Source organism: Fusarium solani (genome assembly GCF_023522795.1).
Source record: "Fusarium solani strain SB1 chromosome Unknown bctg00000013, whole genome shotgun sequence".
Lineage (NCBI taxonomy): Eukaryota > Fungi > Ascomycota > Sordariomycetes > Hypocreales > Nectriaceae > Fusarium > Fusarium solani.
This window is the reverse complement of record NW_027072145.1, coordinates 316,687-342,812: the sequence shown is the minus strand read 5'-3', so window position 1 is coordinate 342,812 and position 26,126 is coordinate 316,687. Positions and strand designations below refer to the sequence as shown.

At 52.1% G+C, this 26,126-nt stretch overlaps 7 protein-coding genes across 7 annotated transcripts; 2 read left to right on the top strand and 5 right to left on the bottom strand.

Moving 5' to 3' along the window:
- Positions 1–63: 63 nt before the first annotated feature.
- MRS44_017016 (uncharacterized protein) lies at positions 64–1,017 on the top strand (the record flags this gene model as incomplete). Its single annotated transcript, XM_065617540.1, has 1 exon — positions 64–1,017. The coding sequence occupies one exon, from the start codon at positions 64–66 to the stop codon at positions 1,015–1,017; it is 954 nt and encodes a 317-aa protein (XP_065473612.1).
- A 1,435-nt stretch (positions 1,018–2,452) lies between these two features.
- On the bottom strand, positions 2,453–3,463 carry MRS44_017015 (uncharacterized protein; the record flags this gene model as incomplete). The annotated part of the gene is made up of 1 exon (XM_046271495.2): positions 2,453–3,463. One exon carries the CDS (start codon positions 3,461–3,463, stop codon positions 2,453–2,455), a length of 1,011 nt encoding a protein of 336 aa, XP_046127203.2.
- Positions 3,464–10,912: 7,449 nt separating this feature from the next.
- MRS44_017014 (uncharacterized protein) lies at positions 10,913–12,150 on the top strand (the record flags this gene model as incomplete). Its single annotated transcript, XM_065617539.1, has 2 exons — positions 10,913–11,720; positions 11,840–12,150. The coding sequence occupies 2 exons, from the start codon at positions 10,913–10,915 to the stop codon at positions 12,148–12,150; spliced, it is 1,119 nt and encodes a 372-aa protein (XP_065473611.1).
- A 1,698-nt stretch (positions 12,151–13,848) lies between these two features.
- On the bottom strand, positions 13,849–17,698 carry MRS44_017013 (uncharacterized protein; the record flags this gene model as incomplete). Its single annotated transcript, XM_065617538.1, has 2 exons — positions 13,849–17,568; positions 17,612–17,698. 2 exons carry the CDS (start codon positions 17,696–17,698, stop codon positions 13,849–13,851), a joined length of 3,807 nt encoding a protein of 1,268 aa, XP_065473610.1.
- An 873-nt stretch (positions 17,699–18,571) lies between these two features.
- MRS44_017012 (uncharacterized protein) lies at positions 18,572–20,063 on the bottom strand (the record flags this gene model as incomplete). Its single annotated transcript, XM_065617537.1, has 2 exons — positions 18,572–18,783; positions 18,860–20,063. The coding sequence occupies 2 exons, from the start codon at positions 20,061–20,063 to the stop codon at positions 18,572–18,574; spliced, it is 1,416 nt and encodes a 471-aa protein (XP_065473609.1).
- Positions 20,064–20,604: 541 nt separating this feature from the next.
- On the bottom strand, positions 20,605–22,764 carry MRS44_017011 (uncharacterized protein; the record flags this gene model as incomplete). The annotated part of the gene is made up of 2 exons (XM_065617536.1): positions 20,605–21,632; positions 21,771–22,764. 2 exons carry the CDS (start codon positions 22,762–22,764, stop codon positions 20,605–20,607), a joined length of 2,022 nt encoding a protein of 673 aa, XP_065473608.1.
- Positions 22,765–22,860: 96 nt separating this feature from the next.
- Positions 22,861–24,564, bottom strand: MRS44_017010 (uncharacterized protein; the record flags this gene model as incomplete). The annotated part of the gene is made up of 2 exons (XM_065617535.1): positions 22,861–24,183; positions 24,343–24,564. The coding sequence occupies 2 exons, from the start codon at positions 24,562–24,564 to the stop codon at positions 22,861–22,863; spliced, it is 1,545 nt and encodes a 514-aa protein (XP_065473607.1).
- Between the last annotated feature and the right edge of the window lie 1,562 nt (positions 24,565–26,126).

Below are 26,126 nucleotides of genomic sequence, written 5' to 3'. Positions count from 1 at the left end.
CCCCACGATGCGTCATTAATTATCACCACCTAAATCCTCATACAAACCATTCTCAATTAAATGATGACTTCCCAATCAGTACCTTCATCACTACCTATAGAGGCAGTCAACGCGTATGATGATAATAGCTTTATCAATGAAGATAATAGCCACCAAGAATATGAGGGTGATAGCACCCGGAGACCGGCTTTTCCGGCTACCGACGACCGAGGCTTCAATTTTCAACCTCTCGAGATGCCACGACGAGAGCTTCTCGTCAATGAGCTGCCCCAGAACCCGCTATTACTTTTCCAACACTTTATACCCATTTCCCTAGTTAATTACTGGGTTAAGTACACCAATAACTGGGTCAGCAGCCTCATTCAAAGCGGCGTTATTGATAGCCAAGAACACGAAATAACAGAACAGTCACGCCTCCACGCCTGGAAACCAACCACGGCTGCAGAGGTATATATCTGGCTTGGAATCCTTATTTATATGGGAGTCCACAGCGAAATAACGGTTGAAGACCATTGGAAGACCTCTCAGCTAGAGGATCAGCGGCCTGAACACTCGATAATCAAGTTCATGACTTACAATCGATTCCAGCTTCTTTATCGTCATATCCGCCTTTTTGACCACACCAAATTCACTGATGGTTACGACGACTTCCCTATCGTCTTCCAATGCGTTGAGTCATGGTCTCGGCATATTCAACTTGCAACAACAGAGCTCTGTGAGCCGGGCTCGCATCTTGCCGTCGACGAGGCTATGATCCGATATACGGGAAGGAATAAGCAAGTTACACACGTCCCCAATAAGCCTATCGACACAGGCTTCAAGGTGTGGATATCAGCCCAGTCAACCTCCGATGTCGACGAGTCAACTCATCCAGAATGGATGCATGGACCCCTAAGAATGCCAAAGCCTGCCGTGATTAGAGATTATATATATCCCAGATGGAGAGCTCTACAGTTCTCGGAAATCATGTCTGTTTCGGTCCCAGAACACTCATTCCAACGCACGCATCCACTCTGAAATCGTCTACTCACTTTACCTGTTTCATACTTGCGTACTTTTGTTTTCTAAGATGCAGCTCCTAGCCACTCTCGTCTTCGTTGGGATAGCCTCCGCACACATTCCCCTGGTGGCCGGACGATCATCGGCGTTCTTGGCGTTGAAGGGAGTCATGGAGCGACAGGTTGACTCCTGTGAACCGGTTCCCCCACCCTACACATGCGAGAGATCTTGTGGTCCTGGATTTATCGAGTGTATTAATTTCCACACCTGCTACAACCCTGGGAGGGGAGATACTTGCTGCTCCGATGGATGTTAGCCCCCTAACCTACTCAAGAATGTAGACTAGAAACGGGCCCCGTTTCCACTTCTCGGCTAATCACATCCAGCAAGGCCGCACTTCTTTTTTTGCTCTTGGAAACGCGCGCCGTTTCTAGAATCCCACTAAGACGCGAAACGCGTAACCTTCCTCACCTCCTGCTCATAATCAGACTGTCCCCGCCTACTCGATGTTGCGGCGAATCTCCTAAAGAAGGCGGATAAGTAACGGGAGACTTTGTTCACGCCAGGGATTGGTTTGATAAGCACTTTCGAAACAAAATCAAGGGCTCATATCGCTGTATCGGCAGCCATGATAAGCTCCAGATACCACGGAAGCCAAGCGCGCCCAACAGATGAACGAAGACAACACTTCCACACGTTTTCCGAGTTTAGCCCAATTAGGACAGTTTAACTGAGCGGTACATCAGGGCTGGCCATCTTTTTATGGCATGAGAGGTACTATCGATAAGCAGAACTATCACTGAGTAGCCTTTGACATAATTGACTTGGGAGTAAGCCCTCCGTAACCAGCTTGTTGAGACCGTATGACTAAGATGGTCCGATCTGCTGGTGGCTGGGATGTGGATACTAAGTGAGGAGCTGTGCTCCTCTCAGATACATGTAACTTAGACCTTTCAAGAACAACACATCATCTTCCACTCCCGCAATATTGCTTTATCACTGCTTGGAGGCTTCAGACAGCTCAGGAGATAGGGCACTTATATCAAGTCATACATTTGAAGGAACAGAATCTGTTCATTGTTTCTTGCTTCCGTTAAAATGATTCAGCGGTTATTTGTTCAGCAGCCAATATTCGTCACGTTCTCGCGATAGTGGTTGATGAATGAGGTAATTTTTATCACGTGTTCGGAAGCCATTTGGCATTGTTCTAGACTGTACCAAACGGTGCCCCAAAATTTGACGTGGACTTGAACTTGAGGGGAATATCCGCTTCCACGCTCTCGCGACCGGGTATGTCGCAGTCGTCATCATAGGTATTTGCATGCGCGTCATTGGATCTCCGCCAACTAGATCTTCTATGATCCGGGGCATCCATGTCCTGAGGGTCAGGATTAAACTCCGAGCTCTGTGGCAAACTCCGCCTGACGGGCTTGAGCTTCTGGTTGACTGCCTCCTAGAAGGTCTCATCTAGAGCACGAATGTTCTTGATCAAAGGTCCCTTAAGTAGTTTGTTATCCACGGAGTCGAGCATGGGCTCTGGATGATCTAGATGCTCGTTTTGCCATGCCTCATGAGATCGTTGGCCAGTGGCGGTTTTTTCAAGGTTTTCCGGCTTTGTGGGATGCATTGACGCATCTGCGACCATCTCAGGTGCCGGAGTCGTGGTATAGCTTCGGTCATGGAGGGAACTCGTCTCGGTGCTAGAGACGGTGGGGATGATTGAGAGGGAGTGACAGGATGTGTGACCGGCATGTATTGTCAGCCGCTTGGGTTCTGCGAGTGTGAGGGTGAATGGACTGTTCTTCCCTGACGATAAGCCGTCGATAGAGGAGTTTCGGTTCACGTCCGGGTTATGGGCAGCATCGACTGGAGGTGAGGTTGTTGGAGACGGGGGAGTTTCAGCATGCTCGTCACCAACAGTAAAGGTAGATTTCTTGACGGCAGTTTCCTTGACGGTGATGCCGTCTAGCTTGGGTTCCTGCACGTCAATGCTCGCAACCGACCCAAAGAAATCCCCTGATGGAGAAGAGAGGAAGTTTTTGTCAATGGATTTTTCGGGCTGTGTTAGAGGATCCAAGGGGACGATGGGCGCAGGGATGGACGGGCGACTGGGTGCTATACAGGAGTCACCAGGACTGCGGAAGTGAGCCCGACAGGGTGCACCGTCGAGGCCTAGAGATAGAGAGAAAGGGTCTGTCCTGGAGAAGCTGACCGGAATGGATGGGTTTTGGGATCGTGACGTCGACTGACTTGAGGTCGTAGAGGAGTATGAATTCTCCATTGAAGCGCCACCACTATCACCATGCTGGCTGCCCACTGGCAACACGATACCAGTGACCTGGATGACGATGGACTTGAGAATCGAGTTCTCACCTTCAAGGCGATGAACACGTTCCTTGAGACCCTCAATCTCTCGCAACATGATTGTCTCCTCCGTCCCCCATATTTGGCGAACTTGGTCCATGATAGCACGGTCCTCCTGATAAGCCTCACCACGCCGGCGGTTAGCCTCGAGGTAGTTATGCGTATGAGAGTGTTTTGTTTGACCAAGTGTTGGACCATGTATATGGAAGTTTGTTGGGTAGGCGGTGCGCCGTCGGCCGAGACTTATTTGGATTGGGAAGCGCCAGTGAGGTACTCAGGAATGTTTGAGAGAGGAGTTATAGATGAAAGCGAGAGGCCTCGATCTGGAATGGACAGAGGAACAGATTGAGATGGCGAGGCCGGATCAATCTGAGTGTAGCATGAGGCATTGATATGAAGGTGGTCTGAGGGCGATTTTGGGAGGAAGAATGGGCGGCGCGCAAGGAAGCAAGGGAGAGAGGGACGGAATAGGTAGGGTAAAACGTAAATGGGCTTAGAGGCGGGATCCGGCTAAGCTAGGCCTGCTGTTGATAATTAAGGCAGGGAAGGAGGTTTTGACGATTCGCTGGTGGGGGAAAGTATGAGGGCGGCAAAGCAATGGAGGAGAGGGAGATTCGGTATTTGAGGTTGGCGTTGAAGGGATTATCCATGTCGCTATCGAATGCGTCAGAGGTCAGGATTCCTCTTTAGTCAAATATCTACCTTCATTATCTCTCACTAGTACTAATTTCACATGTTTTATCACCAGCTCGATCGGCTAGATAAAATTGGTGGGACTTCATCAGCAGTTTTGCAGTACAACCAAATGATGTGAATGGACTCGCCACTCCAGTCACAATTCACATAAAGATGACTGATTGCGTCATTGTATCAATCAGGTGCTCTATAGTCACGCAAACTCAAGAGCTGGACAATCTTACGTTGGGGACACGGTTTATCGTGAGAAAGTTAATGTGGCTTTACCCGGAACAAGCTGCAAGGACGTGCGTTAAAGGTAGGTGCTAGATGGAGCGGGATGGAGGAAGGATTGGCTTAGATTACATTGTTGAGTGCTACGTTCATATTGTATTGGAACAGACATCTCAGTTCGTCGCCATCATAAGTGCCGAATGCCCAAGCATTCTGTACCGTTTTCCTTTGGCACCGGGACCAAAGGCCATTGGAGAGAATGCTTCCACGTAACCCGCAAATGCACCCTGTTTATTCTATCATCGCTGGTGCCAACGCCCACACTAGAGAGCCTTCCTCCGAAGGGTTGGCAGAAGTGCATATAAGTACTGAGGCAGAGGACATAGAATTTGACTTAGACTGGCCATTTTGAGAGACTTTACGTTATTCCTGACCGCAGTACTCTGCATTAGACCAGATAAAAAGGCTCGGGTTAGGCCTAAAGATTCTATTTCGCTAGTCTCTTAGAGAGAATGCTTCGATAGTTATGATACCAGCTATTACAGTCGTTAATCTAGTATATAGGTAACGCGTCAATACCTTCCGCGCTCACTCGATATTGAGAAATTTCCATTAGGCAGGACCGGCGAGACCCACGTCTTAGGGTTGTAGTCGAGAGAAAAATTAAGCGTCACGCGACGTGAAGACACTACCACCGGTCTGCTATCCAAATTTAGATGTGAGGAGGGCTATGTTTGCGTCAAACCGCATTGCGGTTTGAAGCACTCTAAGACTATCCAAGGCGACTCCTCGCTGCTCTAATGTCGTTTGAGCCGCTTATAAACCTACTTCGGGAACAAAATTGGCAAGATACGAAGGATCCATTGCCTAAACGTCTCACCCTGAGGTTCAAGCAGGCCATATCCGAGTGTTAGTTCCGTGTCAGCAGAGCAACTCCACCAACGCAGGGACATACTGGTAGATATCGCCCGTCCATCGTGGCTTGTGATACCCTGGGCGACAATAGAAAGCTCTAGAGTCCTCGGCGTTTAGGAAATGTCCACATTACATATACCCAGCCATCATTACTGATTATGGGAATGGCTACGCGGTAATCCGGCAAGGCCAGTTTAGTGGTGATGAACCAGTGGTCTGCTACTGGAGTAAATCACATGTAGTTGTCCGTTGCAGTCTGGTTGCTCTAAAGGCTTCATTTTAATCGCCGCGAATAGAGAATGGAGGTTCATAACCCCCCTGCGGTATCTATTCCCGGGATAGAAAACACATTGCTGAGTCGATGCTCAATGCCACGCCATAGCCCTGGCAACACGGTCGTCAATAGCCGGGATCCCCCGAAGACCCGTCAAAGGAGGAAACGGACTAGCCATACTGTTATCACCTCCGTGCACTTATGAGCAGATGTATAACATACCTCAACCTCAGTAAGGATGTGAACGGAGACTATATGGAAGATTGAGCTTAAATCTTTTGTTGGAACGAGCATAAATACTTTGGCTATTGTTGAAATTCTGTGGGGTGCAAGTTAGAGGTTGTCCTGTCGACCAAACACTTGTAATAAGTTCTTACCTTGACGCGAAATACCTCAGCAACCGCAATAATTCTGCGAAAGGCGGAAAGGAAGAGAGCCTTCACAATCATATTTACTCATCGGCGTTTGCCGACCCGGGGATGCAAGGAGAATTTATCATAAGGCACCAGTAGACTGTAAGACTGGTTAATGACGATTCTTCCGTGGTTGGTCGGAGACATGTACAGTGTATATATATTATTTTGGCCCTGCAGTGCTGGACTTACGGCATGTTGGGCTGCCCATGCTTTAAAAAAATCCATGATTGCGACCAGGCTGAGCGACACAATTGCATTTTCCATCTGGAAAGCTGTACAATGCGGCCAGCATCGACGGTGCCTTGGGTTGCTCGGCATAAGCCACCGACGCGGGCACTGGGAGAAGCGGGGGCGCCTCTGACATCTTGAAAGGTGGCGTGGTCGTCAGGGTTAACGATACTTGCCTGTCGAATGTCACGGGAACATCGGCGAGCGTACAGCATACATTTTTACGAGCAGCTATTATGAAACAGCTTACGGTGCAAAATATCACCCTGTGGAGACACGAAGATATGTCTACATGACCAAGGAACAAGCGAATTGCGAGAATACAAGCCTAGCTAAAGTGTTGGGGCTCGCATGATGTACTTGCCAGCTAAGCACGAGCCGGTGTGCACGGATCTTTCCATATGCACGATTGGTCAGCAAGCTGCACAACGACATGGCATGGTAACGGCGAACTTTCTGAAACAAGCGGCTACCGCCGCAATTAGCGGAAGGTTTGGGATTGGTTCAGGATCTTGGCTCGGTTGTTGAGAACTGATTCCCCATCACCAGACAGACACAGAATTATCACTACAACCGACTCCATGAAGCAAGATTATTCTTCGCCTCGGCAGCTTTTGACCCAACAGCCACGTTCCGCGCAAGTAGCACGCGGAACTCACTGCTGGGCCAGTTGAGTGCGCCGTTGGGCGAATGGGGAGGCATTCACCGGCCCGGAGCCCAACAGTTGGGTCCTTGTGGCACTCCTAGGAGCTTAGTAGGGGTCCTTGCGCCAGCCACCCGCCAATTGAACGCAAGAATTGCCTAATTGATACAGCCACGGCCAAATCGTACAAGCAACGGCACGAACAGCGAAGCTCCGCTTGATCGGCTTTTAGCAGAGCTAGATCCAGAGGACTATTCGTTCTTTTTGCATCAATTTTGTGACAGAAAGGTGATCTTCCAATTCAATGGACATACATATAGATTGTGCCGAACGATGAGTGCCGTCATGCTAGGGACCGTGCTCTTTACCTATCCAGCAGTACCGTCATTGCTGGCGGGTTTTGCCATCAGAATGACATCCGTACCAGTCGATTGGGACGTTAGTTAATGCAATCGTGTCGTAGAGAGATATAAACATTCAGCCGTTTTGTCACAAGGTTAAATGGAAAAAGCAGGTAGAAAGGCCCTTGATTTGTATCTAATAAGTGCACAACTATCAGAATTGACAGTTAATCCCTGCAGCCGGGCTGTGTTAAAGGCTGTGTTGGGAAGATTTAATCCTCTGGGCCCTCCGGATCCTTGATCTCATTCCTTCTGGGCCTTTGACACTTTTACCCTTCGTTCCGTTGGAGAATCAACATACGACCAGGCTATTGTTGATCGACCACATCTTCACTAAGATGACCAGCCCCTGCGCGAATTACTATGTGAGTTTCCATACCTGGCTTGAAGACCAGAGTATTGATCGCGAAGAGGGCCCTATCAAGTGCCGCAATAGGGTTCTGATGTTCGGCGCCCGTTGTGATTTCTGTCTGGTATGATTCTCCCAGGCGCAACTGAGTCCTCCCTAGGCCGACCCCGAGTATATTACTAGACCGCAGGTGCTGGAATGCCTATGAAGAATTTGCTGTCATGCCCCTCGACTCCATCTAGGGAATATGTCAAGGATATGAACGCGACGGTATGGGAGAATAAAGCGGCTGGTAATGAGGAGGATGTGGTATACAGGAAGAAAAACTAAGCCGCTTCTTGATCCGTTCAACCTCGCGTATTCGGATTAATTGGGATTATGAGTCAAAATGATAATAGCTTAATCTCCCTCTCTCTCCTTTTTTTTTTTTTTTGGTTTTTGTCTTCGTTCCCCAGTGCATCAAAAAGGGTGTGGGTATCTCCGCCTGATAAGTGCCTTGTCGATCCGCTTTTGGGAATTTGCCTATCCTGCCGCCTAGGTCGAGTGTCTGTCTGTTCACCACGACGGTGGTCACCCGCCCCAAATAGAAGGCGCGCATGCAAGGTATACCTCTTGGCGTAACCCTCTTGCGTAATTTCTCGTCGAATGCTCTGTTATAAGCACCTTTACTATCGAAGCTTGTTGCTCGGCACGGGTGCATGACTAGCTGACGACCGGGCAGAAGGTCCCTCGGTGAATCGGGCAACGAATGACTCTTAATTTCTCTATTTAATGAGGGTCTAAAGGTTAGTCTTTAATAGTTAAAGTCTGCTGCCAGAGCTGAGACTTCTATGTGTTTGATCCTTCGGATAGTCTCTATCCAGCTCGGATAACCCCTATGCGTGCGGCACTATTGAATGAGCGACCTGATCTTGACAAAGCTGACCAGGCCAAGGACCTTGCGAGCCCACCATTCCTTGTAGACTTTCTCCTGTCACATCGTATCACTAAGGCTGCCCTGACACGGGCTGTGTGACTCACATGAGCAAGCTTGGATGAAACGGATCGTGAGGAAAAACCCGTCACAGCTGACGAATACGAACATATCCGAGGAATGGTAAAATAGACCGACTTCAGTCATTCATTTAGTTAGAATGAAGAGCTTCAACGCCTCCAAAACATAAGACATCCTATCTGCTTTCATTCTCATAAATTGAATCATCATTGTTACCCAGCAGGGCTGCTCGATAACCTCAGCTAATACGGAAAATGGCCACTGAACAACCTCCTTAACCAAAATGCCTTCCTATCTACAACTTGCACCTCGTGCGGATACGCGAAGCATCACTCAAGCCCCATTTACATAAAAGGGATGGCGGAATATCGACCAAGTCCGCGTTCATGGGAAATTTCGAATATCTTTCACGCGAGACCGTTGTCCATTCTTTCTAACATTAGGAGCTAGCGACAACCACTATTATCAAAACTTCCGGAATGGGTCCCAAGCAATCTCATCCACTTGAAGTCCTCGCGGTTCCATAATGACAGATAGCCCCGGTCCACATATGGTGAGGGGGGTTGTTGGAACTGGCTGAGCAGAGACCATCGAATCAGGCGGCATGGCGGCCGTTTGAAGTGGTTCTAAACCCATGTCGAACACGTCGCCCCTAACCTCCGTTGCACAAGGTCCCCGCTGAAAAGGGTTCGTCCATATCAGCGGGAAGCTATCCGCCTCCAGACCCTGCATGTTTACCGAATCGGCGGTGCTGGCATCGCATGGGCTCCCGTGGTCGGGCTTCAGCGAACTGCCGTTGGGAGAAAAAGCAGAAGAACAAGCGAGCAGCCTACCCACGCACCTCTTTGCCTCATTGGTGATGTATTCCTGGATGAGAACGCAATTGCAGTGCGTATGCCGCAGCAATTGGGTCTTCAGGTAGTAAATTTCGGTAGTCAAAGATTTGAAACACGAAGAGAGCTAGCGGTTCTGTTCCTCCATCGCTCTTTCGTGAGAAGCGAGTACTAAGGCTTCATCACGCTTGCGGAGACGACTCTTAGTCGCAGCTATGCGGTTACGTTCGAGGGAGCAGGGCAGGGGAGGATCGAAGAGGATGCGAGGATCAAATAAGGCAGCATTTCAAGAGCCCTGACCGGAATGCGATACTGGGTGCAGCGCCCAAAGCTTGTGTGTGCCCTAGCAAGCGGCAGAGTACCAGCAGAGCCTAGGCTTAGGACGACGGGGCCGTGAGCGGGAAATTGAGTTTGCCAATGGGACCAGGACGTTGAAACGCCCATTTTCGGAATCAGAGGGGATCATAAATCTCTTTGTTTGGGGAGATGACTTATGCGGCCAGGATTGGCCAATCTGCCGAGGGTTTCGGAGTCTGGCAATTACTTATCGCCCATGTCTTTGAGCTTAGAGGGATAGGCAATTTCAAAGGGCCATGGAACACAAAAAGCTTTGCCTGCAGGTATGCTTGACTTGCTTGAGGGCCTTTAGAGTTTTGAGATAGAGTGGCTTGAACGGGCCCCGACTGGGTTGCGAAGGTTGGGGGGGAGGGTGGGGGGGAGGGCGTTTATAATTTACACAAACATGTACTCGCGCTTGGACCTTTAGAACACACCGAATGAGTATTGGGACAAGGGCTCTCTCTATATGGACAATATCCGAGGACGCCTCCTCACCTAAGAGTTTTGGCCATCATGTTTTGACTTGATCTTTCGTCATATAAACTCTGTCTTGGAGCCATGATGGGCGTCGGAGGTCTGCTACGCGGCAGTTGATGATTGGAGGTCCGTGCTCTTGCCGATAGCTCTTGGAGCTCCGCAAACGCTGGGGATCGTCAATTTGTTGGGCTTCAGTAGGAGGTGATAGGTGGGCGAATCAAGATCGCTCCGCGGATATCTCAAAGTCTGCCCGAGCTGCTTGTGCGCTTCTTACTGTCATCTGTTTTAGCTGATGATCATCCCGAATTGAAGCCTCGTCTCACCGACATCAGCAGTGCGATTTTCACGTGTTAAATCCCTGAGCGGACGAACCGCTGTGTTGCAATTAACAAACATTAGGTGGTCAAGCCGCCGCTGCGCTTAATACTCGACTATGACGTCTGCTGGCGTGCCAACCCGGACAATTTCTTTAGGAATACCCTGGATACTAGAACTATATTCTACATTGCACCGAGAAGCTGAGGAAAAAATCGGGCTCTGCTGAGGTTCAGGCGCGTCCTGATTTTTAACACTGTAATCCAGAGTTTCTTTGCACCAAATGACGAGACGGATTACGTTCCCACAACTCCACATCAATGCTAAAGAAAGGGAAAAGAACAAGCAATCTCGAAAATTCCAGAATTTCATCAGCAAAAACTGTACGAGCTTGGAAGAGAGCGGTTGGTTTTTTCTTTGGCGGATATCAGTTACGCATCGCCGCATTACTAGATCATGAGTTACCCTTTCCCAGGAACTCCTAGATGGAGCCCAATCCTCAACCACGCCAGTGTCTACCCATGGATGTCATCTGTAACTCCTAGTCCCTCGCCCTATCGCGCCTGGGCTGAGACGATCCATCACTGTCCTACAACCCAACCAGACTTCGGACGCTTCAACAGCTCCCCCCAGCAGGGTAACTTCGGCCCGCGTCCACCCAAGGGCTCTCCCCGCTACAGCAGCTTCGGGCAGTATAGCACTGCAGTTATAAACCACAGAACTTCTTTATCGCTTAGGCTCTCCGCTTCGTCTCGGCGCTCCAAGTGCAACCGCCAATACTCGTTTGCCTATATCGGGGCCTCCAACCTCTATGGAGAGTCCGACGAGGACGAGTTCATCGAGGCTCCGGGACACACCTACGTGCTTCCTGCGCAGTCGCGCCTCAGCAATCGTCACGACCGCCGACCCGCGCTATACACTCAAGACTTTGAATACGATCTGGGATTGTCCGCTAATTACGATCACAACGACGGCCCGGAAGCTGCCGTCCCCACCGCCTACTATAAAAAGCTCTACGGTCGAGAGCAGATGCCTGTGCCCCAGCTCCAGTCTCCCACCAGTTTCGTGCATAGCCGCCGTTCCTCGACCGCTGTCCTACCAACCCAGTCCCAACTCGTCCGACCTACCAGCTGCCACTGCACCACAACGCCGATTTTGGCTACTCCCAAGGCCACCGAGGCTGATGCCAGAAAGCACCACATCCCTCAGGGCTACTCACTCAAGAATTGGGATCCCACCGAGGAGCCCGTCCTGCTACTGGGCAGTGTGTTTGATGCCAATAGCCTTGGCAAGTGGATCTATGACTGGACTATTTACCATCACGGCCCATCTACCCCCTCTCCGATATGGCCGGTGAACTCTGGCTTCTCCTTATTCAACTAGCCGGCAAGGTGAAGCGAGCTGAGGAATTTGTGGGTAGGGCACGTAGCGCTAAGAGCAGGGTCCTTGCTGGGGAGTTCATTGACGCCGGTGACCGTCTTAGTGAGAAGCTGAGGGGGCTTCTCAAGGCTTGCGAGTCCTCCATGCTCAAGGTTGCCGAGCGAAAGACATCAGGTCCAGGCAAGAATGCCGGCATCGAGTTCGTCGAGACGCTCTTCGGCTGGGACAGGCAGCTCGACAAGACTGAAAAATTCATGCAAAATGCGAGGCTTTTCATCCTTCGATTCGACGCCAACTGCGAGGAGATTCTCTAGGAACGCAACCAAAGTAAGCGGGCCCATCTCTTTCCATAGCATCTGCTAGAATTTCATGTCTCTGTTGCTTCATGTTCCCACGAACACATACTCGACCACTTACTCATACTAGAAGACTTGAAAGGTCTGTTATGGCATCCACGCTAGAGGACGAAGGGGAGCACTGCCTGTTGAAACCCAGCGGGTTATCAGAATCCGTTACCTTGGGATCGTTGTGTTTCTTGTGAGTAATTGTAGGTTTAGGGATCGGCAAGTTAAGAGAATTGCAAGCACTGCAACCTGCGTTCTACCAGTCTCAAATCCTTTCGAATCATCTTAAGCGGGCCCATGAACATAAGATCAAACGTACCGGAGTCAACTAGTCTTACCAAAAAGTCTTCGCGACTGATGGTGGTACACATGCTGCCCACATCGTGTTCCCGGCGGCTTAGCCGCTTAGAAACTGATCTATATGAGCTAAATAGAATGCCCGGTTGTCTCTGGCATGATCATATTCTGGCCAGAGAAGGTCACCTAACCGAGAGACCAGTGGTAGTAAGTCCCCACCCCAGAAACCGGTCACCTTTTTCCACAAGATCGGGCAACGAAGACATCATTAACACCCTTCATTTAATAACAACAAAATAATATTTAAATATTAAATAGGGCACCATTGGAATTGCCAGCCGCCATTCTATCCACCTATCCTCAAGTTTGGTCATCTAGACTTTCGCTATGTTGCTGGGGGGTTCAGAAGCTTATACATTTGATCACTGACCTTCGCGATGTCGGGGACCTTCGAAAAACGCTCATTGGGGTTGAAGGTAATCTTCTTCCTTTGTTTTAGCCGTAATACCTTATTTTCATGCCGAAGGAGTGATAATTCCTTCTCTTAATCCACCAATGTTGAATTCTGACGGTCCAAGCCCTTGCCAATTTCGTGAGGAAGAGTCGAAGCGTGCGATCGATCTTTGCAAAAGAAGAAACGCCTCATAACGCCATTCTGAGCTATTGCGATGACCGGGGTGTACAGAAAAGACTTTCTGTTGCCTCTGACGACGGCGTCAGCGCCTCGGGCGGCGTGACCGGCCGTTCTTCTAGCTTACTCGCCATGGGGTTCATCAGGGACTTTGCCATCGAGACTGGCCATAATCCTGATGATTTCCAACCTCCGATGATATTCCTTGACTTCGGTCTGATCTTCCTTGCCTTGTGGTAGTATCTTATGAATGTGATTTGCCTAGTTGCGTGGCATCATCGATTCCGGCGAGCTTGTTAAGCTCTCGGCGGTATGCATTCTTTACGGGCCCAAAGACCGCAACGTCTATGTATGTATGTATGTATATTTTTCGTCCGGGGGGCCGTGAGGCCCCAGAAGTCTCCTAAGGGAGCACAGGATGTGCTGAGCTACGGGAGTCTACCTATGAATTAACCATACAGTGTCCCCTATCCAGCATGTCATCGGCACAAATGGCGCATTACATCGAGCCTGTTACCCGTCAGCGGGTGGTCCAGGCACGGCTAGTAAACAGTAGCCGCGGGGCAGCTTATGACTAGGACAGTCATGGCGGGGGGCCGTGGTTGCCGATAGCCACAGTCGGATGGAGAGCGTTGCGACTCTCTATCTGGCCGAGCCAAGATAATAGAAAGAGGTAACAAAGGAACATAAGAGAAGATAAAGGAGGGAGCGGACGCTAGTACGTCTCGAGTCGGTCTCGTTTAGTAGCGAGGGCAGATCGTATTAAAGAAGGCGCTTGTCTTGGCCAACTTGACGAATCTGTCAAAGTCTTTTCCTAATGCTAGATTCACTGCCGTGTTTGGCGAGGGAGCGAGCCTCGCTCGATGCCGTGGCGGTACCTTTCTACAGTAGAAGATATGGTCAGGTGATTTGCGTCGGTTGCATGAGCAGACCACTCGTGCTTCGCTATGGTTGAACCTCTCGTGGTATGCGGCAAAATCCCCGTGGAGGGATCTCGCTGCCAGCAGATGGTGTAAGGCTGCCCGCGGGAGCGATAGCTCTGGCGGGCAAGCCACTGTCGCCTTGAGATTCAATCTCTTGTACTGCTCAGGGGAGGCGGAAGACCACCAGGATCCGAATGCTTCCTTCGGTTTCTGTCTTGCGAGTCTTCGCAAGTAGGCCAGCGTTGGCCCAGCGCCCTCGGGCTCGGGCAGCGAGGATGCTGCTTTTGCTAGTTTATCCGCTTGTTCGTTGCCGGGGACATTGGTGTGGCCTGGTACCCAGCGCACCCTTGTGGCACCATGAGACGCTGCCAAGGCCTGGAACTCGAGGAAGACCTCCTGGGAGGAGTCTGATGGTGTGCCTCGCAGGCATGTAGCAGCAGCGAGGTTATCTAGGCAGATGAAGATGTCTTGGGCTGCTGATTCCTGCAGATTCAGGGCGGCCTTCAAACCCTCTAATGCTCCCGCCGCTTCGGCATCGAAGACCTCGGCCGGTCCAAGTCGACCGGATCCGTCGAGGATGGGGATGTTATTCTGGTGGATGGTAAAGCCGTAGCTCGCAGCTCCTTCCGAGGACAGAGAGCCATCCGAGTATACAACCAAGGTGAGCGAGTCGAGTGACTCGACCCAGCGAGAGAAGGTGTTGGCCGATTGCTCTTTCGACGCTGTCTGCAGCGGCGCCATCTGTTCTTGATGGAAGCATCGCTGAACGAGCTTTGGCCGCGTACAGGGTGCAAGGAGTTCGTCTGTGCGACGGAGACGTGTCCTGAAGCCGCTTTCTACCTGTACTTGATATTTTCGTTTGATGAGGTCGTGGTAAGTAGGTTGGCTAGGCGGGCGCGTCCGACTCGCCAGAGGGTGAGCCTCATCAAGCGATTTGAGCCGCGCGGAGAACCTGAGTCGCCTTGCTTCGAGTAGCTGGTCAACTGGTGGTATCCCACTTTCTCGGTGGAGGATGGTGATGGGTGTCGTCTTCCAGACGGGAAGTATGGCTCTCATGGCCTGGTTCATAGCTTTAGTCATTCTCTGTATGAGATGCTGATTACTTGATGGCAGGTCCTTGGTAGGCTGAGTCCACCGCGGCCTGGTCCTGCCCGGGTACCACGCCTCGGAGCCGTGGAGCAGCACTGGCTCGACACATGCTCTGACAGCACCTCGCACGGCGCTCGGCAGAGGGCCATGTATTGTGTTGGTCAGTCCTCGCAGGTGGTAGGCGACGGCCTGTGCCTTCGCCGCCCACTTTTCGACATGGATCCGGAACGATAGCCTGCTGTCGAGCCAGATGCCAAGCCAGCGTAGAGCTGACTCGGGGTGTTTCTTGACATCTCCGTGACGTACTGCCGGTGCGGTCCTGAGTTTGCTGCGGGAGAAGTGCATGGCTTCAGTCTTCTTCGGGTCGAAGGACACGCCATTTTCCGCGCCCCAGCGCACCATCTCCGCGATGGCGCTGGATGCCATGGCAGTACTTTCGTCTACTGTGTCGCCTATGGATAGGATGGCCGTGTCATCTGCGTAGCCGAAGCGGCCTTGGGGGTTGCCCAGTCGGTAGATTGGTTCAGTATAGAGCAGAAAGAGAATCGGCGATACCGGTGAACCTTGGGGGAGGCCGCACTGAAGAGGGGTGAAGGGGGTAAGGGTGTCTTGATATCTGACACGGGCTGATCGATCCCTCATGAAGGACTCGGCCCATCTAGCCAGATGGTCGGGCCAGCCTTGTTCACGAAGACGCAAGACTAGTCTGTTGCGCATGACGGTGTCGAAAGCACCTTGGATGTCCATCGTGACCAGGGTGGCCACCTTCTTGCGTGCAAACGCATCTTCGATATCATGGATCAGGGCGGCCACCAGGTCTGTTGCTGACCTTTTGGGGAGAGCCCCGGCTTGCTGTGGGTGAAGGACGCTGTAGTGGACAGCTGCCCACGATAGACGGCGTGCGATCAGACGTTCCAGCCCTTTGCCGAGGCAGGAGAGCAGAGAGACAGGTCGCCAGGCCCTTGGCGACGTGAGGTCGCGGCGTCCGGGTTTGGCGATCATGACCACTTCCGCCTCCTTGAACGGTTTCGGATGGTGGCCTATCGTCAGACATCTTTCAAATAAGCGACAGACGTGCGTTCCGATGATATGCCATACAGCTTTGAGGAGATCTACCGTGATGCTGTCCGATCCTGGAGATGTATTGCCTGTGTGAAGAGTCGCATACTGAACCTCGTCCAGCGAAATCTCCAGCGGGAATGGGATCGATCTAGGAGAATAGACTGATATCCAAGGGTTTGTGATGTCGTCTTCCGCAGTCCGTCGTTCCAGTGTGGCTTGCCGAAGTGCGTTGGCCTTGTCCATCTGAGACTCGTATACGACATCGTCGACCTGCAGCGGTGGGGGCTGGAAAGGTCCTGGAGATTTTAGCCAGCGAACAGCTTTGAAAACAGCACTGCTATCGGAGAAACTGTCGATGAGGTTTCGCCAATACTGTCTTTTAGCCCGGCGGACCACGCGATGGAGGTCCCTCTTGGCGATCTGGACATCTTGATTGAAGCCGCGAGGGTAGAGTCTTCTGATGGCACGGAAAGCCGCGGCGGCGCCGACACACTCCTCGGTCCACCACGGAGCAGAACGCGTGCTCCTCCGTGAAGGCCGTCCGGCTGCCTTCGCTGCCGACATCAGGAGATTCACGAGTGCGGAGGCTAGCTCATCTAGGTCCGCTGGAGTCGAATTCGCGAGGGGGATTCTTGTGGCCCCGAGCTCTACGATCTCTACAAATCGTTTGAGCTCGTCGTCTGTTGTCACCCGTACCTTACCCGGCTGAGTCGGAGCTGGCCTGACGTCGGGCAGGGTCAGGCTAAGCGTGAAGTGGTCGGAGCTAGTGGCGAGGTGGTCCTCGACGATAGCCTCGGCCAATGGCATATTCGTAAAGGCGAGATCGATCGTATTGCCGTATGGGTTTGTTGGAATGTCCAGAGAATTGAGTAGGTTCAGATCGTTTTCTGATGACCAGGCTACGATCTCCTGGCCGCGGTTGGTAGTAGGGCCTGTCTGCCAACTACGATGTCTGGCATTGAAGTCGCCAGCAACGAGGCAGCGTCCTGGGACAGGCCACTGTAGTAGTGTCTCCAGGGCGTCATGCTCATCATTCTGACGATAGAAGTTGACTATCGTCATGCCGTTGATCACCAGCCAGAGAATATCTCGAGTCTGAGAGGGCCTGATCTGATCAGCCAGGAGCTTTGGGTCTCTTCGGACATATGTCATGACCCTCGGCCGAGTGTCGTTACTATCCCACATCTCGACAGGTGTGAATGTGTCGTATGCCGGGTGGGTTTTGGTCAAGGAGCGGCTGTCTGTATGGGCCGTCCATGGCTCTTGCAGAAGGACGATGTCGTATCGTTCAGAGTCGGCCAGCGCCAGGGCGCAGTCGTGGGCCGGAGGGATCTTGCCGACGTTGGCCTGGAAGATCCTGAGCGGCCTCCTGTCGTTCTTTCGAGTCTGTGAGTACTTATTCCTGGTCATGAGTACGGGTGATAAGTACTATTCGACGTTTCCTTGGTGAGCCTGGTCTGGGTTGCTCGGGCTCCTCCTCCACTTCGTAGCCGGCCTGGGGGGTCGTGGCCACCATGATGCACGAAGGTGCGCCTGATGCCGCTGGACTTGGAGCACGAAGGCTCGGCTGTTCAGATGATGTGCTGTCGTTTCTTTGTAGAACAGTCGCGTTGTCTTGTTGAGTTTCTAGTCGTGATCCCAGGTGACGTTGTCGGTATGTCTGTGCGCCCACTGCCCGGACGTGTTCTCGTTGCTCTCTGGTGAGCCGGCGGAAGACCAGAGTTCCGCATCGATCGATCGATGGCGATGGGACCCCATATCGCCATCGCCATCGACATGTGGGTCCGCGTCGATGGCGATGGCGATCGATTAGGACCCTATATCGCCATCGGAGCGATCGATATCGAAGTTATCGCTAACCCCCTGTTGCCCCACTTATTACCAAGTCGGGAAGGCATGATGCTTTTCGAAAGTTGCATCTCGTCTCAATTAAGTGCCATTCTATGGTGCTGTCGCTGTTAGGGACGCTCTCTATTCCATCTCCGGCCCGCTGTAGCACGCCTTGGAACATATCTAAGGGGATAGTGGGTTTGTAGAAGCCCTCCTGGCACCAAGAACGAAGGCATTGGGTCGTGCGTGATAATGATATGCCGCAGTTGGTTTCTGACTGGCGTCCTGCGCTGCTAAAGCTTCAGCTTGTCTTTGCAACTACAACCGACCTTTGACTAATTAAACAAATCTGGCTCCTTGTTTGAGTCCAGACTAAAAGTCTAACAGTAAACTGGAAAGCATGGACAGGGCGACATCTTGCCACGTACAAAATCCCATCAAAACTAATGAACCGAAGACTCAAGAGCCTTCGGACTTGGCCTGTTTGCCAGCCACTCATTTCTGCCTCTTGTTGAGGCAGAGATATTGAATTCTAGCCCCTACTACTTATCCCCTGAGGTCACCCCTGAATATCGACATAAGGACGATCGATGGCGATCGATATGACTTGACCCTGCGATCGATCGATGGCGATGGGGACCCTGCATCGCCATCGCCATCGACCCCTATCGCCATAGCGATGGCGATCGATATCGTTTTTCCATCGATCGCTGCGGAACCCTGCGGAAGACGCCGTGCACTTTCCTCGGCCGAGCAGGGCACCCTCGGAAGCTAGCCGGATGAGTACCTAAGCAGTTGATGCACTGCTCTGATGCAGCGCAGTCGTCTGCACTGTGTCCAGTCTTACCGCAGCGTTGGCAGACTGGCTGTCTGTGGCAGTTGCGGGCAAAATGGTAGTCCCAGCATGTTTCACATTGTCTGAGGCGGTCAGTCTTGTCGAGAAGTCTAGCCGCGCGGCTGCCAAAGAGAGACCAGTATCTCTTTGTAGGCTTCAAGAAGGACACAAGTAAGGTCTTGGTCAAGGGGTTGTCCGACACTTGTCGCACAGGACGTACACTAACAGGCTTGAGTCCGGTCTGGATTTCTATCTCGCCGCTGACAATACTGTCGCTGTCCACCTCGTTACCACGAAAGTCAGTCAGTTTTGTGGGAAAGTCTGAGACCACATAGGTGAACCATTCCTTGTTCGTTTCTACTGTCGTAGCTCCTAATTCAGCCGCCCACTCGGCCTGCTTTTCTATGAGGAAGTCGCGAGTCTCAGGGTCGGCAGTCTGGACGGCCCATCCAGACCTGACTTGGAATACTTGTCGAATCTTATCTGAAACGGCACCGAGTTTCTCCCGAATAAGGGCCCGGATCGCGTAGCTACTCTGAGCCCGGGCCGGAGCTTCGGCTTCTAGACGGATAAAGACACGGAGATCCTGTCGGGGTGGAGCGGCGGTCGTCGGTTGCCCCTGACGATGAGGTGGGTGAATCCGTTGGCGCTGTTGTTGTTGCTGACGATGTTGCTGAGGCGGGTGGGTCCGACGGTCGCCTGCAACAGGAGGCGAGGCGGCAGTGACGCTACTGTACGTGGGCTTAGAGGTAGATCCGTTGCTGGAGAGCTCCCGCTTCCAGGAGTCAAGGAAGCTGTCGGCAAATTGTTGAGCGAAACGCCGTTGCGGTCCGGTGGTGAATTGCTGGGCGGCTTCTTCAAACTTGGCGCAAAAGGCCTGGAAGACCATCAACTTGGCGTTGTATTCTTCAACGCGCTCGCGCGCGAGATCATTGGCCGATTCGATGATAGAAACTGGTCGTTGTTCGAAGATCGATGAGGGGTGTTCGCGTGCAGTTCCTTCCGTAGCTGCAACAGTGGTGGCGGCGATGAGTGGTGAAGACGGTGTCTGGGCCGTCCGCCCGGGTCCAGGTGAAACACCGACGGGGGCGTTGACGGCCGCCGGGCTGTTCTGCAAGAGGGCTGCACGGGCTCCTCGATTGAGATTGGCGGGAGTGTGGATCCCCAGATCGAAGGGGTCCGGGGCAGCAGGCGGGTTCGTCATCGACGAAGCCATCGCCGCAGCTTGCAGCTGCGCAAAGCGCAGATTGGGACGTTTGTTGTGCACTTGTTAAGGAATTAGGTGTAGACAGAGCCACTTTCTTAACACTTGTATGCCAAGAAAGTGTGATGACAAAGGAAGGTGGATGGAGCAGGTGCATGTATGTATGTATGTATGTATATTTTTCGTCCGGGGGGCCGTGAGGCCCCAGAAGTCTCCTAAGGGAGCACAGGACGTGCTGAGCTACGGGAGTCTACCTATGATCTAACCATACAGTGTCCCCTATCCAGCATATCATCGGCACAGATGGCGCATTACATCGAGCCTGTTACCCGTCAGCGGGCGGTCCAGGCACGGCTAGTGAATAGTAGCCGCGGGGCAGCTCATGACTAGGATAGTCATGGTGGAGGGCTGTGGTTGAGGATGGCCGCAGCCAGACAGAGAGCGTTGCGGCTCCTTGTCTGGCCAAGCCTGTGTAATAGAAAGGGGTAACAAAAGAAGAGAAAAGAGAATAAAGGAGGGGGCAGACGCCACTGCATCTCAGGTCGGCCCCTGTCTAGTAGCGAGGGCAGATCCTATCAAAGAAGGCGCTTATCTTGGCCAGCTTGACGAACTTATCAAAGTCTTTTCCTAATGCCAGATTCACTGCCGTATTCGGCGATGGAGCGAGCCTCGCTCGCTTCCGTGGCGGTACCTTTCTGCAGTAGAAGATATGGTCAGGTGTTTTGCGTCGATTGCATGAGCAGAGTACTCGTGCTTCAGTATGATTGAACCTCTCGTGATATGCGGCAAAATCCCCGTGAAGGGACCTTGCAGCGAGTAAGTGGTGCAAGACTGTACGCGGGAGCGAGAGCTCCCGCGGGCAGGCTATTGTCGCCTTGAGATTCAATCTCTTATACTGCTCAGGGGAGGCGGAGGGCCACCAGGTTCTGAATGCTTCTTTTGGTTTCTGTCTCGCGATTCTTCGCAGGTAGGCCAGCGTGGGTCGCGCGCCCTCGGGCTCGGGCAGCGAGGATGCTGCTTTTGCTAGTTTATCCGCTTGTTCATTGCCGGGGATTTTGGTGTGACCAGGTACCCAGCGCACTTGAGTGGCCCCATGGGATGCTACTAGGGACTGGAACTCGAGAAAGACTTCCTGGGAGGAGTCTGATGGTGTGCCCCGCAGGCATGTAGCGGCAGCGAGGTTGTCTAGGCAGATGAAGATGTCTCGGGTTGCTGATTCTTGCAAGTGTAGGGCGGCTTTCAAGCCTTCTAATGCCCCTGTGGCTTCGGCATCAAAGACCTCAGCCGGTCCGAGTCGTCCTGATCCATCAAGGATCGGGAGGCTATTTTGGTGGATAGTATAGCCATAGCTGGCGGCTCCATCTGAGGATAGAGAGCCATCTGAGTATACGACCAGGGCGAGTGGATTGAGTGTCTGGACCCAGTGAAGGAAGGCCTCAGCCGTCTTCTCTTTCGATGCTGTCTGCAGCGGTGTCGTTTGCTCATCGCCAAAGCGTTGCTGGATGAGCTTTGGTCGTGTGCAGGGTGCGAGGAGCTCGTCGGTGCGTTGAAGCCGTGTCCTGAAGCTGCTCTCTGGCGGTGCTTGGTATTTTCGTTTGATAAGGTCGTGGTAAGTAGATTGGCGGGGTGGGCGTGTCCGGCTCGCCAGGGGTGGGCCTCATCGAGCGACTTGAGTCGTGCAGAGAAGCGGAGCCGCCGTGCTTCGAGAAGCTGGGCGACCGGTGGTATTCCGCTTTCCCGGTGGAGGGCGGCGATGGGTGTTGTCTTGATGGAGCAGGTGCAGCCTTTTGCGCTTGAATGATTCAGGGTAGCTTGTGTAGGTCGTGTCTTCCACCCAGCCAGTCCGGGCCTCCTGCACAGAGACACATTTCCAACCATCGCCCTGTTCCTCATATAACCCCATGAAGCTCGATAAGATGCCTCGGCCAACAGATTTAAGTTCCTTTTCAAGAACTGACTTCAGCCCTTTCAGCTGCCAGAGTATGATTCCCCCGTATTGAGCTTCCCTCAATTCGATGGTTAAGGCGAGTTGTCTCAGGAATTCCATCAATACGGCTGTAGCCTTGGTAGCAATGCTACTCTCTTCTGGGAATCTCCTTGCCGTTCGGAAGAGCCACAAGTATGCATCGCCGGCCTCTTTCCAATGCTTCAGCTGCTCGTGTCTCTGAGCTTGTTGTCGTGCCAATTGAATAATGGCGTCGGGTTGTGGGAGCTTGTGTTCCTTGCTGAGCGGTGGAATCATGCTCAGATAGATATCTTCCAGGCTGCCAAGTCCGGTGCTCTGAATATCCTGTGCCATCTGCGACAGCTGGTTGTTCCGGAGCGTGAAGGACTGCCAGGCATTGTCACCGCTGGTGTCGTCGGGACGTATGTCAGCGCTGCCCTTGAGGGGCTTTTTCAGTGTCTTTGCCGCAGCCCACATGAAAGCCGAGAACATGTCTTGGGCATATAGCAACTTGAGAGGGCCATGCGACTCTGTCGCCAAGACAGCCTTTGTTGCCCTTTCCTCGCCAATATCCTCCTGGGCCGATTCAAAGCTGGGTTTCGCGAGCTCGCAGCTCCTGTATCGAGTTCGCTTATCCAGCTCTCGAGATGCATCGATAGGGCTGGAACCACATCCAACGATTCTGTGATTCTCTACCTCTAGTGTGACCTCTGGCTTGTCCCCTGACTTTTCGCCTGGCTTGCCGTCACGATCTTCCTCCACTTTCATGATTCTTGCCGTATCACGGGGCATCCACCACCAAAGATCTTGATGGAGGTCCGCCGTGTATGAGCCCAGAAGTCGCAGGCTGAGCTTCGCGGGCGATCATTTGGCGCGCAGCCACGCGTCGTCTTTGCGCGGAACTCTCGTAGCCTCTTTGCTTTTTTGCCCTTTTCGACGTTGACCCTGCTCTTGTTCATTGACGGAATATAGCCATAACGATAGCGCTGCTTCGATCTCGTCTGAGTATGCTTTCCACTTCCCGTTCTGTTGTCGCTCTAAACGAAAATGGATTGAATCGCCGCCACAGGCTGGCAGAGTCCAGGTAAACTTTCTAGTGGGACCTTCAATGAGAGCATCCATCGTGATCTCAATCGCCCTTGCAAGGGCAATGGCCTTTTGAGATGCAGAGCCATGCCAGTCCGCGAGCTCACCAAGATCTCTCCGTATCATCATTACCCTATGCACCTTCGACAGATTCTTAGGATCTGTAGGCTCGCTCTCGATCGGATGCAAGGGTTCGAATGATGTAGCAGGATCTCCAACCGTTCCGATGCGCCAGTCCCAGCCACCGTTCGTCCAAGGCCTGCTGTGTCTCTCCCCGTCTACTTTTGAGGAATGAAGCCATGGAGCATTCTCAAGATCCCCAAAAGTCATCGCAAACCAATCAAGCTCGAATTCTGAATGGAGAGGCTGGCAGGTGGGAGGCTTCGCAAGCCCACGGCGAACCCATGCCCTGACACCCGTCATCACGAGGACTGCGCCAAGCTGAGCAATCGAGGCCGACCAGTGCATCCCGCGCAAACCAGTGAATTGCACGATAAACCCGCAGAGGCTGATTAACGTGCCGAGGCCAGCCTTGAATGCCAAGACGGTGGCATGCTTGTTGCCCAGTCGCCTCGATGTTGTGATAACAGTTCTATCATCCTTGGTAAATATCGCAAAGGAATCAAAATCCTGGTCGTTTACGGTCTTTTCCTGCTGCAGCCAAACCAGTCTGGCTTTCCTCCCCTCTCCTGCTTGATATCTCTCCTCTTTCGTGCTACTCTCCACAACATGGGCACATACCAGCATGCCAACGACCAAGACTAGTGTCCCGACCGCAGTGCAAGGAAAGGCGTACTTGGCAATGGGGCGCTCTTCCTTCAGTAATTTCAATGTCGGGTAATAGGTGGTGAATCCCGAGTACACAAGGACCCCGAGCTGAAGAAAGACCCCAAAGACGGCTGCTGCGCGTAATTCTCCTCGCCAGACTTGATTGTGGGAATTAAGCGAAATATTTGGCGCAGCGTCCGACTTGTTTCGTATGATGACGATCGGTGGCGATGAATCTGTTGGATCTTTCTCTGCGTCTTTCCGAAGATTTCGTGAATCACGCCATCGGCAGAAGTCCTCCCGGATGTTCAAGTCTGAGGGGATGGTGAGTGTCTGGCTTGGTAGACATGAATGGACTCACCAACCAATTTCAGAGAGATATTTTTCTTTTGCCGTCTCAAGGTCCGTTACCTTTACCTCTGCCTCTGCAACTCCGGTCCTGGGTAGCAAGCAGATAAACTCTATGACTGGGGCTGACCCCATGCATCTTACCACCTCTTGGCGATTCCAGAGCTCACAGACTTCTTTCGAGGTGGACGACATGAGATCCATTTCGGCCGTCGCGAGGTTCTCCCTAGCTCTCCCAATAATAGCTTTGAGCCATGAAGGACCACCAACTCTAATGGCACCAACGATAGCAGTAATGATGCCCAGGGGAGCCATTGCAAATATGATGTTGTCGGCCCAGCCCATCGATTGGCTCATGAATTGCATGGCGACTCGTTCTCCGAAAAGGGTCAGAATGCTGCGCACAAGGTACCATTAGCACATAGGCAAGCTAAAACAATGTAGATTGTAACAAGCACGGTGCCAGGTCTGAGAATAGATTGTTAGAAAAGTCATCTCCAGAATCTGCTGCAGCCACGTGATCCACGAACGATATAGCGAGGAGGAGCTTCAGAATTTCGGCAGCTGCCATTCTGCCAGTCGAAGACGGGGAGGTCGTACGGGCAGATCTAATCTCCCGACGCTAGGCTTGGAACGTATCTTTCTCCAGGTCGACGGGACAATGAATGCACTCGAACAGAAAGAAGTATTGCGTGACTTTTCCGCAATATGTAAGACTGTAGAGCTGGGTCTATAGCTGCGCTGCAGGGGGACGGGAAATCCGCCTTACATGGGCTGTTCCATGGCCACACGAGAAATTATTGCGCCTTGCTGCCTGGTCAGGGTATCAGGTACCTTGACCTGTAAGTCTCTTAAGCGAGTGTTGCCTTTTAGCCACTTGTACAACAGTATTTAAAATGCCCTAGAGATTCTATTGGTGTTGGCGTGAGCCGCCCCCTGACACGGCGCATGTGGAGGTGGGAACGACATGCACGAGGTGTGCAGCGATTAGCCTAGAGTTTTAGCATGTCCCGTCAAAGCTGAGCCGCCCGTTGTGGATGCGTTGCCAATTCAGGAGGTTGGGCATGACCCGGGCAGACCATAGCGAAAGCGTGAAGCTATTGTTCGGCCAAGAATATGGACATTCGTACGAAGCCATCAGGCCAGTCGAAATTGCCTTGCCATATATTGTAGCTATGGGCTGGCTCGCCCACGGTTTTTTTAGTGAAGAATTAGCCCAGCGCTAGTAACTTACCCCTGAGCCTATGGTTTTTTCTATCACTAGTCTATATTTTGAAGTAATCGCGGGCGCACTGCTGTTGTTAAATTGGACCCTGTACGCAACAAGCTCACGTGGAACCCGAAGAAGGAAATTGGCCTAATTAGGCAAGAAGGAGGGGGAGCTGCGTATTTCATAAGTGGCGATGACCTCAGACAGTCAGATTGAACTCAACAAGAACAACAACACAATTGTAGTCATCTTGGTGCCACACGTGCTTTCCGACAGCTATGATCTGAACCCCACCTGCCGTCTGGCCTCATTACTCCGCACCACCGAGAGTGATCCACAACACCAAGAGCTGTCAGGCTGCAATAACGACGGAATGGTCTCCTATCCCAGATCCAAAGTCTCGTTAGGATGCACGTCTTGAGCAATATAAAGAGGAGGTTGTTTGATCACTGACCACCGCTCGAGCCCCCTCAAACGTAGCACGGCCGATCACGCAACACCCCAGTAAGCCAGCTTAGCTCGACTAAAGCAAGGTGCAGCGAGGACGGCAAAGTGTATGACTGTTTTGGTGTTGCTGCAGGTTTGAGCATTAGGCAGCAATGGGTCAATGCATTTCCGGCAACGTTGGCTGAGAAAACAATGCATCCTGCTGGTTTTATCCGTCTTGGCTACTGCCAGTTGACAAGCAACTCATGGGTCTTCGTGCCGTGCGAGGTAA